The sequence below is a fragment of the Emys orbicularis genome, chromosome 2 (assembly GCF_028017835.1).
Source record: "Emys orbicularis isolate rEmyOrb1 chromosome 2, rEmyOrb1.hap1, whole genome shotgun sequence".
Taxonomy (NCBI): Eukaryota; Metazoa; Chordata; order Testudines; family Emydidae; genus Emys; species Emys orbicularis.
Genome location: NC_088684.1, coordinates 300,363,612 through 300,377,584, shown reverse-complemented (window position 1 = coordinate 300,377,584; position 13,973 = coordinate 300,363,612). Strand labels below are relative to the sequence as shown.

General features: G+C 51.6%; 1 protein-coding gene across 3 annotated transcripts in view; it reads right to left on the bottom strand.

Annotated features, from left to right (window-relative positions):
• SMARCD3 (SWI/SNF related, matrix associated, actin dependent regulator of chromatin, subfamily d, member 3) overlaps positions 1-13,973 on the bottom strand; it is a 157,537-nt gene that overhangs the window by 70,647 nt on the left and 72,917 nt on the right. For 2 of the 3 annotated variants that reach the window (XM_065398732.1, XM_065398733.1), the window contains 2 exons: positions 11,693-11,815; positions 486-581 (listed from right to left, as the gene is read on the bottom strand). In XM_065398732.1, the coding sequence (XP_065254804.1) occupies positions 486-581; positions 11,693-11,815 (219 nt within the window). Of the gene's footprint in view, positions 1-485; positions 582-1,183; positions 1,205-11,692; positions 11,816-13,973 lie in introns of all 3 variants that reach the window. The other variant, XM_065398734.1, reaches the window with a different exon arrangement.

Here is a 13,973-nt window from a genome sequence, read left to right as displayed (position 1 = left end):
GTTTGCTTTTTTTGCAACAGCATCACACTGTTGACTCATATTTAGCTCATATTCACAACTTTTTAAGTTCTTATCTTCATTAGCCAATACATCATGTAAGTTCCTTGATCCAGAACTCACAGTAAAGATGAAAGATCCGCACCGACTGGCTCCTCATAAAAGGGAATCAGCCTCAGCACCAGTAAAATTCCAACACCAAAGTCTTCTTTCTCAAAGCCATGGTTTTGTTGCTTACGATGCCTGAATGAAGATTATTTAAGCACTACAGTCATAAATACTACGTATGGCAAATATCTTTCATATCCCTAAGAGAGAACATATGCCATCACTCACTGTGCCTAGCTTGGTAGCCACTTGAAAGGCCACTAACATCCCAGCAGAAAGAGTCAATGAAAGTAAACATGGGAGGAGGAATTAAGAGTGTACATAGTTGTTGAGTTGCAATAGAAGCAGGGTTGTGTGTCAGGGCTGCATGAGCCTCCTACCTCCACCAAATGATTGTCAGGTCCATAAAGATCTTTGTCCAGCTCAATGACCAAACTTTTAAAGAAGGAGGAAAACTTCCGCTTCTGTTTGCTGAGCTGTAAAATCAGAAAACAGAGAAATGTCAAAGATCACACCTCAGCCTGGGCTTACTGCTAACTTTGTGTGGCCTCCTCCTCTGGAACATGAATTCCCAGACTGGATTGGATCCAAGGTCCATCTAGTCCAGTCTCTGTCTCTGAGAATGGCCAGTACCAGCTACTTCTGAGGAAGGTGCAAGAAACCTGATAGTGGGCAATTGTGGAATTACCTGCACATGGGAGAAGATTCCCCCAACTCTGTCAGAAAACTTTGACTTGTACCCTGGAGTAAGACAGTTTATCCTATCTATTTTAAGGATGGATACTCTTTTTTTTTTTTTATCTGAAAAAGCACAAGGCCTCAATTATATCTTGTGGCAGTGAGCTCCACAGGTTAATCACGCACAGTACAAAAATATTTCCTTTTGTCAGATTTAAATGTTGCCTTGCTATTTCATTGGTGGTCAGCATGTCGAAGTCTCACCCTGTCCCTCCCAGAAACATACGATGGTTTGACAGTTGCTGTGCAGCATCTGCTGCTTATTACACTAATCGTGATTGTTTCACTATTATCTTCTCCTCCATACATTTGCTTGTGTTTCCCACCTGTTGCCTCCCACCACATACTTAGATTGTAAGCTCTTTAGGGACAGGGACAGTGTGACTGAAAGCACCCCCTTTATTCACAACCTACACACTATTGTAATAACACTGGTCTACAATTTTTGAGAAGTCGTCTGCTTCAGAGATAAAATGTGCTATTTATTATGTATTTTGATGTGCTGAATTCAAATATGACAATTAAAACAACTGATTGGCTACTGTTTCTAAGATATTTAAGTTTTTACATTTTATGTCTATATATATTGTGTAGATAGTAGAGTTTTAATCATAAATTGTAAACCTAGGTCTTTTCATGTGTTTATGGTTGCTTTACATGATATACTTCACCTGTCCTGTTTATGTAACACTTTAAAAATCAGCAAAAGGGTTACATAAATAAAATGTATTATGAAACAAAAGGCAAAAAACTATTCTGTACATAGTTTAGTCCTATTCAGTGTCTACTCGGCGCTTCTTGGCTTGTCTCTTGTATTCATTAAATGGAGCATCTCTTGTCACTGTCCAGCAATAGTCTGCAAGCATTGATGGGCTCCATTTGCCCTGATAGCGTTTCTCCATTGTTGCAATGTCCTGGTGAAATCGCTCGCCGTGCTCGTCGCTCACTGCTCCGCAGTTCGGTGGGAAAAAATCTAGATGAGAGTGCAAAAAATGTATCTTTAGTGACATGTTGCAACCAAGGCTTTTGTATGCCTTGAGGAGGTTTTCCACCAACAACCTGTAGTTGTCTGCCTTGTTGTTTCCGAGAAAATTTATTGCCACTAACTGGAAGGCTTTCCATGCCGTCTTTTCCTTGCCACACAGTGCATGGTCAAATGCATCATCTCGAAGAAAAGACGGTTACTTACCTTCTGTAACTGTTGTTCTTCGAGATGTGTTGTTCACGTCCATTCCACATTAGGTGTACGCGCGCCGCGTGCACGAACGTCGGAAACTTTTTCCCTCAGCGGCTCCCGTCGGGCCCGCAGGGTCTCCCTTCCCGCCAGAGCGGCGCCCCGCCCCAGCGTATATATACCCCTGCTGGCCCGACCCTCCCTCAGTTCCTTCTTGCCGGTGACTCCGACAGAGGGGAAGGAGGGTGGGAAGTGGAATGGACGTGAACAACACATCTCGAAGAACAACAGTTACAGAAGGTAAGTAACCGTCTTTTCTTCTTCGAGTGCTTGTTCACGTCCATTCCACATTAGGTGACTCACAAGCTTACCATTGGAGGAGGGTAGGAGTCAAGGAATAACAGATTGAAGCACCGCCCTGCCGACCATCGCGTCATCTCTGGTCTGATGGTGGATCGCGTAGTGGGCTGTGAAGGTATGAACCGACGACCAGGTGGCTGCCTTGCAGATCTCCTGAAGCGGGACCTGCGCCAAGAAGGCCGTCGAGGACGCTTGGGCCCTAGTAGAGTGAGCCCGGATCGGAGGTGCAGGCACGTTGGCGAGCTCGTAGCACGTGCGTATGCAAAGCACGATCCACGCCGACAGGCGTTGCGTTGAAATAGGCTGGCCCTTCATTCGTTCCGCAATGGCCACGAATAGCTGAGTTGATTTGCGGAAAGGTCTGGTACGGTCCAGATAGAAAGCCAGCGCCCGCCGCACATCGAGGGTATGCAGGCTACGATGGCGCGGGTCCGTATGGGGCTTGGGGAAGAACACCGGCAAACAGATGTCCTGCCCCATGTGAAAACTCGTGACCCCCTTAGGAAGGAACTTAGGGTGAGGCCTGAGTTGCACCTTATCCTTATAAAAAACAGTATACGGAGGTTCTGAGGTGAGGGCCCTCAGCTCCGACACCCTCCTAGCCGAGGTGACAGCCACGAGGAACGCGACCTTCCATGAAAGGTGCATGAGGGAGCAAGAGGCCAGGGGTTCAAAGGGGGGCCCCATGAGTTTAGTGAGGACCAGGTTGAGGTCCCACGGGGGTATAGGTGGGCGAGTGTAGGGGAACATCCTATCCCGCCCCTTGAGGAATCGGACCACCGTAGGATTGGAGAACACGGACAGCCCCAATTCCCCCGGGTGAAATGCCGATATGGCGGCTAGATGCACCTTAATAGAAGCGGGGGCCAGGCCCTGGCGCCTAAGGCTCAGCACGTAATCCAGGATCATCGGTATCGAGGCCCGCAAGGGCTGGGCGTGCTGAGACTCACACCAGAGGGCGAAGCGCTTCCACTTGGCCAGGTAGGTTGCCCTTGTGGAGGGTTTCCTACTACCCAGGAGGATTTGCTGGACCTCCTGAGAGCATCTGTGCTCCGCCTCATTTAGCCAGAGAGCAGCCATGCCGTCAGATGCAGCGATGGCAGGTTCGGGTGGAGTAGGCGACCTCGATCTTGTGTTATGAGGTCGTGATGGAGGGGGAGGGTTATTGGAGAGGCCACGGACAGCTCTAAGAGAGTTGTGAACCAGTGTTGACGAGGCCACGCCGGGGCGATGAGAATGACCTTCGCCCTGTCCCTGCGGGTCTTTAGAAGGACCCTGTGGATGAGTGGGAACGGGGGGAAGGCGTATCGCAGGCCCCCTCCCCACGGGATTGTAAAGGCGTCCGCCAGAGAACCCGGACTGCGGTTCTGGAAGGAACAAAACTGCGGGCACTGGCTGTTGTCCATGGTGGCAAACAGATCCACCTGGGGAAACCCCCACCTCAGGAAGACTGACCGGAGGATGTCCCGCCTCAGCCGCCATTCGTGCGTGAGATAGGACCGGCTGAGGCGGTCCGCCAATCCGTTCTGGACCCCGGGGAGATATGCAGCCCGGAGGTGTACTGAATGGGCTATACAGAAGTCCCAGAGGAGGAGTGCCTCGCGACAGAGGGGAGAGGACCGGGACCCGCCCTGCTTGTTTATGTAGAACATAGCGGTAGTGTTGTCCGTCAGAACTGACATGCCGTGCCCTCTTATGGTGGCGTGAAAGGTCTGGCAGGCGAGGCGAACCGCCCTCAGCTCCTTCAGGTTGATGTGAAGCGACTGTTCCTCCCTGGACCACAAGCCCTGAGTGCGTAGGTCCCCTAGGTGCGCCCCCCAACCCAGGTCCGACGCGTCTGTCACCAACGTCAGAACTGGTTGTGGGGCAGCGAACGGGACCCCCGCACAGACCTGCTGTTGGTCGAGCCACCAACAGAGGGCGTCCGAGACCCGAGCCGGAATCGTGACAACCATGTCTAATGGGTCGCTGTTGGGGCGATATACCTGAGCCAACCACAGCTGCAGAGGTCGGAGCCGGAGGCGGGCGTGTCCAACCACGTGGGTGCATGCCGCCATGTGCCCCAAGAGCTGTAAGCAACGTCTGGCCGTGGTCGTGGGGAATCTCTGAATGGAGGTCACGGCCTCCTGGATTGCCCGGAAACGAGATACGGGAAGGCTCGCCCTCGCTGCCACCGAGTCCAGAACTGCCCCTATGAATTCCAGTCTCTGTGTGGGGACTAGTGAGGACTTGGGCACATTGACCAACAGGCCGAGATCGCGGAACACTTGTAGCGCCAATGTCACGTGGGCGTGAACCTCTGCCTCTGACCGGCCCGCCAGGAGCCAATCGTCCAGGTATGGGTAGACGCGCATCCGTCGCTTCCGAAGAAAGGCCGCCACCACGGACATGCATTTCGTGAAGACACGTGGGGCCGTTGCCAGGCCGAAGGGCAAGACCGCAAACTGAAAATGGCGCTGCTGGATAGTGAAGCGCAGGAACCGCCGGTGGGCCGGGCGGATAGCGATGTGAAAGTACGCGTCTTTCATATCGAGGGCAGCGTACCAATCCCCCGGATCCAGGGAAGGAATGATGGTACCGAGGGAGACCATACGGAAACGTGGTTTTTGCAAGTACTTGTTCAGCTTGCGAAGGTCCAGGATAGGACGGAGGCCCCCTTTCGCCTTGGGAATGAGGAAGTATCTGGAATAGAACCCTTTTCCTCTGAGGTCTGGAGGAACCTCTTCCACCGCCCCTACAGCGAGGAGGGTCCGTACCTCCTGCATAAGGAGTTGCTCGTAAGAGGGGTCCCTGAAGAGAGATGGGGGGGGTGGGTGGGAAGGGGGGGGCGAGGAAAACTGGAGGGCATATCCTGACTCCACCGTGCGGCGGACCCAATGATCTGATGTTATATGGGACCAGGCACGGGAAAAACGGGATAGGCGGTCCCTGAAACACCGGGGAGGATCCGGGGAAGAGATCGGTACGCTGTCCTCGATCGCATCTTCAAAATCCTTGTTTATTGCCCGGCTGCGGCTTGCCGTTGTTATTGCCCTGGCCTTGACCGTGGTTAGGCGTATTGTTGCGCCTATGCCTATTGTCTCTGCCCCATCTACGGTAAGGCTCGTGTCGAGGGCGAGGCTGGTATTGCCTCTGTGGAGGCTGTGGCTTAAAGGGTTTCCTCTGCGTCACGGGGGTATGCATCCCCAAAGACTTGAGGGTAGCCCGCGAATCTTTGAGGCCATGGAGCCTGGCATCAGTCTGCTCCGAAAACAACCCCGTCCCTTCAAACGGAAGGTCCTGGAGGGTGTTTTGCACCTCTGGAGGAAGACCAGACGCTTGCAATCACGCTGAACGTCTCATCACCACTCCGGACGCGATAGTCCTGGCGGCCGCATCGGCCGAGTCGAGCGAGGCCTGTAAAGAAGTCTTGGCCACCGCCTTTCCCTCATCCACAATGGCCGCAAACTCGGGCTGCGACCCCTGAGGCAGGGCCTCCTTGAACTTGGACACCGACGCCCAGGAGTTAAAGTTGTGTCTGTTGAGGATCGCCTGCTGGTTCGCGATCCGCAACTGGAGGCTTCCCGACGAGTAGACCTTCCTGCCGAAGAGGTCTAATCGTTTCGCCTCCTTGGCCTTGGGGGCCGGGGCCTGCTGGCCATGCCGCTCCTTTTCGTTGACCGCCGAAACTACCAGCGAACATGGGGCTGGATGGGAGAAGAGGAAGTCAAACCCCCTGGATGGGACGAAGTACTTCCTCTCGACGCCCCGTGCGGTCGGTGCAGAGGAGGCCGGCGTCTGCCACACAGTCTTATAGTTTGACTGTACGGTCTTTATCAATGGAAGAGCAATCCTGGAGGGACCCTCCGGGCTGAGAATGTCTACCATGGGGTCCTCCTGCTCGACCGTCTCCTCCGCCTGCAACCCCAAGTTGAGGGCCACCCGGCGGAGCAAGTCCTGGTGTGCCCGGTGGTCAATTGGGGGAGGGCCGGACACTGTTGTGCCCGCCACGGCTTCATCTGGTGAGGAGGAGGAGGTCATGGCTTTTTGAGCGTCCTCATCCTCCTGTAAGCCCTCCTCAGCGGGCTGACCCTCCGGGGTGCGTCCCCTGCCCTGGGCCATGGACGGTGCCTGGCTCGGTGCCGAGTCCGCCCTCTCGGCCTCAGGCGGTCTGGAGACCGTAGCCTCCGCACGGGAGGTGGGACGGTACCGTGGGGAGCGGGACCGGTCCCCCGAAGGGCCCGACCTCGAAGTTCTGGATGGCGGGCCTTGCTGGTGATAGGCCCACGGGGTCCAGAACGGCCACTGTCCCGGATGGCTCCAGTGTGGTTGCCAAGAGGTCTCATGCCGTGTAGCGGAATGCCCTCTGCGATCGTACCTCGACCGCCCCGAGCTCACTTCCGACGCAAGTGACGGCGACCTGGAGGGCCACGGCGGTGCCGTGGAGCGGTGCCGATCCGGTGTCGGGGAGCGGTGCCGTCGGGACCGGGACCGTGAGTAGCGCCGTACCGATCTGGATCTGGAACGGTACCGTTGACCGCGGGACCGGGAACGGCTGCGGGAGGACGGTCTTGGGGTCCTCGCCGTCGAAGCGCCCCGGTGCCTGCTCGGGCCGGGTTGCTGGGACGGTGCCTCGCTCGCGCCGGGGCCCTTCTGCGTGGAGGCCGGTTGCGCGGCGGGAAGCCGGGAGTCCACCGAGGCGGAGCTCGACCGGGACCGGCGCCGGGAGCGGTGCCGAGATGGCGACCGCGACGGGCGCATCATCGCCGGCTTGCCCTTGGAAGGCAGCCTCGGCGGAATGTCTTTGGCGCGGAGTGTGCTGACGGAGGACAATTCAATGAGGTCCTTCGCCGCCTCAAATGTGTCCGGGGTGGAGGGCTGTTCCAACAGTTCCTCCAGCCCCTCCTCCTCACTCGACGCGCTTGTCCCGGGGCTCGACGGGCCTTTCGGCGCCGGAGCCACTGGTACCGGGACCTGTGCCAGGGCCGGCACAGCCTTGGGCGCGCTAGCGGTCTTCGTAGGTGCCGCCTTCTTGTGCGGGGAGCGACCCCGGGCCTTGGGCTGGCTCTTGGGCTTGGCCGGCGAAGCAGATCGGTGCCGGGCGTGATTGCGCCGAGGCGGCACCGCAGGTTTAGCCTGCACCGCTTGCGTTGGGTCGCGGACCGATGCCGGGGCACTTCGCACCGACGCCGACGGTGCCGTGGGAGCGGAGGGCTGTAACGCCATCTCCATGAGGAGCTGTTTCAGGCGAAAGTCTCTCTCTTTTTGAGTCCTGGGCTTGAAAGCCTTACAAATCTTACAGCACTCCTTCTGGTGAGCTTCCCCCAGGCAACGGAGACACGACTCGTGCGGGTCACTCACTGGCATGGGCCTGTGGCACGTGGCACAAGCCTTGAAGCCTTGGGCGTGCGGCATGCCCCGCCGCCCAGGGCCGGTGCCGGGGTTGACCAAACCCCTATCACCAAGAGTTTGGTTGGTCTTTGTAACAACTAAAAACTACTTAACTCTAACACTTACTATAACAAAGAACTGATAACTACTGCTAATGACTATGCTAAGGGACACTCTCGAGTTGAGAGAAGAGCTGTTCCAACGTCGCCACGGGCGGTAAGAAGGAACTGAGGGAGGGTCGGGCCAGCAGGGGTATATATACGCTGGGGCGGGGCGCCGCTCTGGCGGGAAGGGAGACCCTGCGGGCCCGACGGGAGCCGCTGAGGGAAAAAGTTTCCGACGTTCGTGCATGCGGCGCGCGTACACCTAATGTGGAATGGACGTGAACAAGCACTCGAAGAAGAAGTTCACGAATCTGAGGACCAACAAAGACACCTTCCTTTATCTTAGCTTCACTTAACTTGGAAATTTTCCACGGAGGTACTTGAAAGCTGCTTGTGTTTTGTCAATGGCCTTGACAAAGTTCTTCATCAGACCCAGCTTGATGTGTAAGGGTGGTAACAAAATCTTCCTTGATTCAACAAGTGGTGGATGCCGAACACTTTTCCTCCCAGGCTCCAATGACTGTCGGAGTGGCCAATCTTTCTTGATGTAGTGGGAATCTCTTGCACGACTATCCCATTCGCAGAGAAAACAGCAGTACTTTGTGTATCCGGTCTGCAGACCAAGCAAGAGAGCAACAACCTTCAAATCGCCACAAAGCTGCCACTGATGTTGGTCATAGTTTATGCACCTCAAAAGTTGTTTCATGTTGTCATAGGTTTCCTTCATATGGACTGCATGACCAACTGGAATTGATGGCAAGACATTGCCATTATGCAGTAAAACAGCTTTAAGACTCGTCTTCGATGAATCAATGAACAGTCTCCACTCATCTGGATCGTGAACAATGTTGAGGGCTGCCATCACACCATCGATGTTGTTGCAGGCTACAAGATCACCTTCCATGAAGAAGAATGGGACAAGATCCTTTTGACGGTCACGGAACATGGAAACCCTAACATCACCTGCCAGGAGATTCCACTGCTGTAGTCTGGAGGCCAACAGCTCTGCCTTACTCTTGGGTAGTTCCAAATCCCTGACAAGGTCATTCAGTTCACCTTGTGTTATGAGGTGTGGTTCAGAGGAGGAGGATGGGAGAAAATGTGGGTCCTGTGACACTGATGGTTCAGGACCAGAAGTTTCATCGTCTGACTCAAGTGAGAATGATTCTGGTGCATCAGGAACCGGCAGTCCTTCTCCGTGGGGTACTGGGCGTATAGCTGATGGCATGTTTGGATAATGCACAGTCCACTTTTTCTTCTTTGACACACCTTTCCCAACTGGAGGCACCATGCAGAAGTAACAATTGCTGGTATGATCTGTTGGCTCTCTCCAAATCATTGGCACTGCAGAAGGCATAGATTTCCTTTTCCTGTTCAACCACTGGCGAAGATTTGTTGCACAAGTGTTGCAGCATATGTGTGGGGCCCACCTCTTGTCCTGATCTCCAATTTTGCAGCCAAAAGAAAGGTGATAGGCTTTCTTAACCATAGTGGTTATACTGCGCTTTTGTGATGCAAAAGTCACTTCACCACAAACATAGCAGAAGTTATCTGCACTGTTCACACAAGTACGAGGCATCTCTGCTCACTTTGGCTAAATAGAAATGTGTCCCTTTGCAAAATCAAACACTGACAAATAAGAGAGCACGACACTGTATGATTTCTAGAGCTGATATAGGGCAATTTGTTCAGCAGAGTGATGTAAGCTTCGTTATGATTGCATCATCCATGACTTCTAGGAATAACATGATGCAATTCATATCATGTATGACGCAATACCAGCTTCAGATTGCATCATTCATTGTTTTGCCTAAAAAGCAAGTACTGTCCAAACCCAGTCATAGATTTATTCATAGATCCAGTCAAAGATGTATTTTAGTCATTTCTGGTTTAAATTGAGATCCCTTCCCTTTATAACTCACTTATCCTCCGCCATTCCCAAGTCAAGGGTCGTATATACTGACCCAGGCTTGAAAACTAGAGCCAATCAACAATTTTAAGCATCATTTTCATTCTCAGTGACCCAGAATTAGTAAAGTTTGGCTACATTTATTTCAGAAGCATTTTGGCTGTAGAGCAGTGTAATCTTTGTACAAAATATGTCTTGTGAGGTATCATTTGAAAACTAATAACTTGCTGGTAACACCATTGTGAAATTTATGTAGCAATATTATATGTAAAGTTATGAAATCCCCCTGCATGATGTTAATAGCACATTTTCAAAACCACATTGCCCTGACTAGGCAAAAGTTGTTAAACAGGTCTATCCTAAACAGAGGACTGTGTGTTTATCTCAATTGATATATACATAATAAACAGGGTGCTCAGGACAGCAAGGGGGGAAATGGCAGGGAGACAAGGCAAATCAGCATTTCAGCAAACACAGGTAAGAAGAAAGAGTATGGAGCCTCCTTCACCACCAGACTCCATGTCACCTTCTTTACTGTTTGAATAAGCTTTGCTTGGAGGGGTAATCTTCAGAAGGATCCAATTTAAAGGGTGACTCGACTATAAAAGTGAGGGGCAAAAATACCCCAAATCATCTCTCTTCTACCTACGAAGAAAAAAGGAACCAGCCCTTTGACTTTGGAGGGAAATCCTGACCTGAAAAATTGGTCAGCCATGTTGCTGGGAACATGTGGTAAGGATGTTACCTTGAACCAAGTCTAGCTTGTTGAGTTTTAGTTACCAAAAAGCGTTCTGTTTCTCTTGTAACCATTCCTGACTTTAATACATGATACCTGAATTCACTAAAAATCCCATCTTCTTTTATTAATAAACTTGTTTTATTTTTTAATTTAAACCAATCCAGTGTTGTGTTTAAACTGAACTGTTTGGTAATGCCAATTAAAGTAGCCAACTGTTGAATATTGACCCTTTACAGGGGAAATGGACCTTTAACATCTGAACTGTCGAGGAAAGGGCTGGACAGCGCAGAACACACGTTTGGAGAAAATTCGGGATTGGGAGTGTGCTGGGGTCACCCTGCAAGTAGTAATCAAGGCTGGTGGAAGCCAGAGTGTGACTGGGGTGGTCTGGCAGGCTGCTGAGGTCAGAGCTGCTGGACCAGGGCTGCAGCTATACTTAGACACTTAGGGTGTGACATGCATGCTGTTAGGCTGTTTGTAAGCACCCCAAACAACAATACAACACTGAGAGGCACCCAAGCTTGCGGGGCAGGCAGTGACACAACCCCTCACTGGTCTGGACTTCACCCCAGAATACAACCGACTGCCTTTGCTATATGTGTGTTCTGCACTTAACAGAAGGGGACTAAAACCTTGATTGGGACCTTTAGGCACTACTGCAATAAAAAAATAATAATAATCCTCTTCCAACCTGGCCCTGACCCCCTACATATGCTCTCTTACACTTCCTATGAACACAAACCACCCTACACCCTCTTCTTGCCCCTCTAGCCTACTCCTCACAATGGAGCCTGTCCTACTCATGTCACACCACCTGGCAACACTGCCTTCCCTAGACATGACCTATCCCACAAGGTACGGCCCAAATCCAGCCTACATCTACAAATGGAATGAATTTCCCCCAGTGCAGTCCTCTTCTCCCCTTCTATGTTTGGGTCTCTCCCTTTCTTTCCTTCTGTCAGTATCGTGCCCCCTCCCCTCCCTTTTCGCCCACATGCCACAGAATTATGTCTGTACTGCTGCTTCTGCTGGACATAATGCTTTCACAGAAGTAATGGCCCTTCCACTCCTATATGGAGATATCCTTTCTAACACTGGCATTCTCTGTGACAGTCCAGCATCCTACAGAACACAACAGGAACTTCCAGCCCCTTCTCAACCATAGTGGAGAGAGATATGCAGCAAAGTCTTACATCATCCAGAAGCTTCCCTTCCACTCGCAGCTCCCAGGATGCAATGCTGCCATCAGAGTCATCAGCATCAGATTTTGCAGGGTTAAAGGTGTTGGAGATGTAAAGCCTCAGTTTCCGTTTTTGCTGTTAAACAAAACAGAAATAAGAAAATTACACACACAGCGCACATTCAGGGCATCGGGCAGCCCTGGGATACAGATGAAGTATTTATATGGCCCCCTATCACTGTAGAATCTGAGTGCTCAGTGGAGTTGCACCAGCTTACTTCTGCATTTGCCCCTGGGTATGTAACAAAATTTACTGAAATGTTGGATCTTGAAATTTCATTCAGAAACCATCCAGCAGTGAGGAAGAGCAGAGAATGGGCTATACACCAAGGAAGAAAGAAGGGTACTGTGCACACCCCACAGCCCTGGAAGCTAATGCCCTACTGGTTTTACAAACCTTTTGAAAACTATTTCTTGTAAAAAGATTAAATAATACTGATGCTTTAAAATAATCTCATTCTTCCTTTCTCAATTCCAGCCAGTGTTGATGAGGATTGTCATAAATATAAAGGAAAGAGTAGCATAAAATCCCTCCTTGGCAGCTATACTTTCAAATCTGGGGGGGAAGGTTTTGTTTGTGCTATCTTTGTTGTTCCCTCTCCAGATGGAGGGAGAGACCAAGCAGATACAACATCTCCTGAAAATATACCTGGAATAATCCATCTAAAATTATAGAAATTGTAAGTAAGGCAAGGACATGCATCAGGTTATCTTTTGTTTTTAGTTTGTGAATTTTCCTATGCTATAAATGTAGTTTTATTCCTGTTTTTGTAACTGTGAAGCTGAGTCCAGAGGGGGAGTCCTCTGTGTTTTAAATCTTTTTATTACACTGTAAAGTTACCTTCCATCCTGATTTTGCAGGTGTGATTCTTTTACTTTTTTCTTTATAATAAAGTTCTTCTTTTAAGAACCTGATTGATTTTAGTGTCCTGAAGATAAAGGGTCTGGTCTGTACTCACATTGCTAACCAATTGGTTAGTATATTATTCTCAAGCCTTCCCAGGACAAGGGGTGAAGGGGGGGATAGGGATTCCAAGTGACCCTTTCTTGAATTTTTGTGTAAATCACTTGGTGGTGGCAGCAATACCACCCAAGGACAAGGAAAGGAATTTGTGTCTTGGGGAAGTTTTTAACCTAAGCTGGTAGAATATAAGCTTAGGGGGTCTTTCATGCTGGTCCCCACATCTGTACCCCAGAGTTCAGAGTGGGGGAGGAACCCTGACAAGGACAATGATGAGCCATAACAGCAAAGCTGTTGAATGTCTTTCATGGATGACTCAATCCAGATTTTTATATTGCACGGCTGGCCAAACCGCGACTTGCAAGCCACATGCAGCGATTTTACAGCTAAAGTGTGGCTTGCGGAGCCCCACACAGCGACCCCCCACCCCCCCAGTCTCCACCTACAGACTGTGGGAGGGAGCTCGGGTCTTCTGCCAGAGACAACTAGTGCCTGCTGAGAGTGGGGAGGGGCACAATTTAAAGGTTCAGGCCCCCCAACAGCTTGAGTCACGCCCCCCCAGGCACACATACCCCATACCCTCAGCGGTTCTCCCTGCAGCTCCCAGCTGTTTGCTGCAGCCTCTCCCCACGGCCACAGCTCACAGCTTGCCAATTCCAGCAGCTGCTGTGCAGGGAGGGGGCCCAGTGGCACCACGTGATGGAGCGGGGCCAGCAAATCCTGGCAAAAATCTGGGGGAGCATGTCACCCCTGAGTCCCCACCCCTGTGGTCTCTGGCTCTGCCCAGCAGGGAGGTGGGTCTCAGGGCTTCAATACTGCGGGGCGTGTCTGCCAGGCAAGAGTGGGGCTGAAACCCCGAGACCTCCCCCTTCCTGCAGTGCTGAAGCCCCAAACCTCATCGGGCGCCTCCTGCGGGGCTGAAGCCCTGAGATCCCCCTTCTGTGCAGGGCAGAAGCCCCTAACCCCAACACCCTGCCGTGGAGCTCAAGCCTCAAGCCCCAACAGGCTCACCTTGGCTCTTGGACTTCTGAAGATTGTTGCATGCAGCTTGCAGGGTCAGTAAATTTGGCCACCCCTCTTATACTGGCACCCATTTTTGTAGTATATGAACTTGCAAAACTAGATACACTAGCAGTTCCACCCCCCTCACCATATTTCCCTATCCTGCAGAGCTTTACCTGTAATGTTCACCCACACACTGCTGTACCTCCTGCACAACTCTGCCGCCACCCCAATTGCCCCCTATAACACATACACTCTAGGCCTGCCCAGT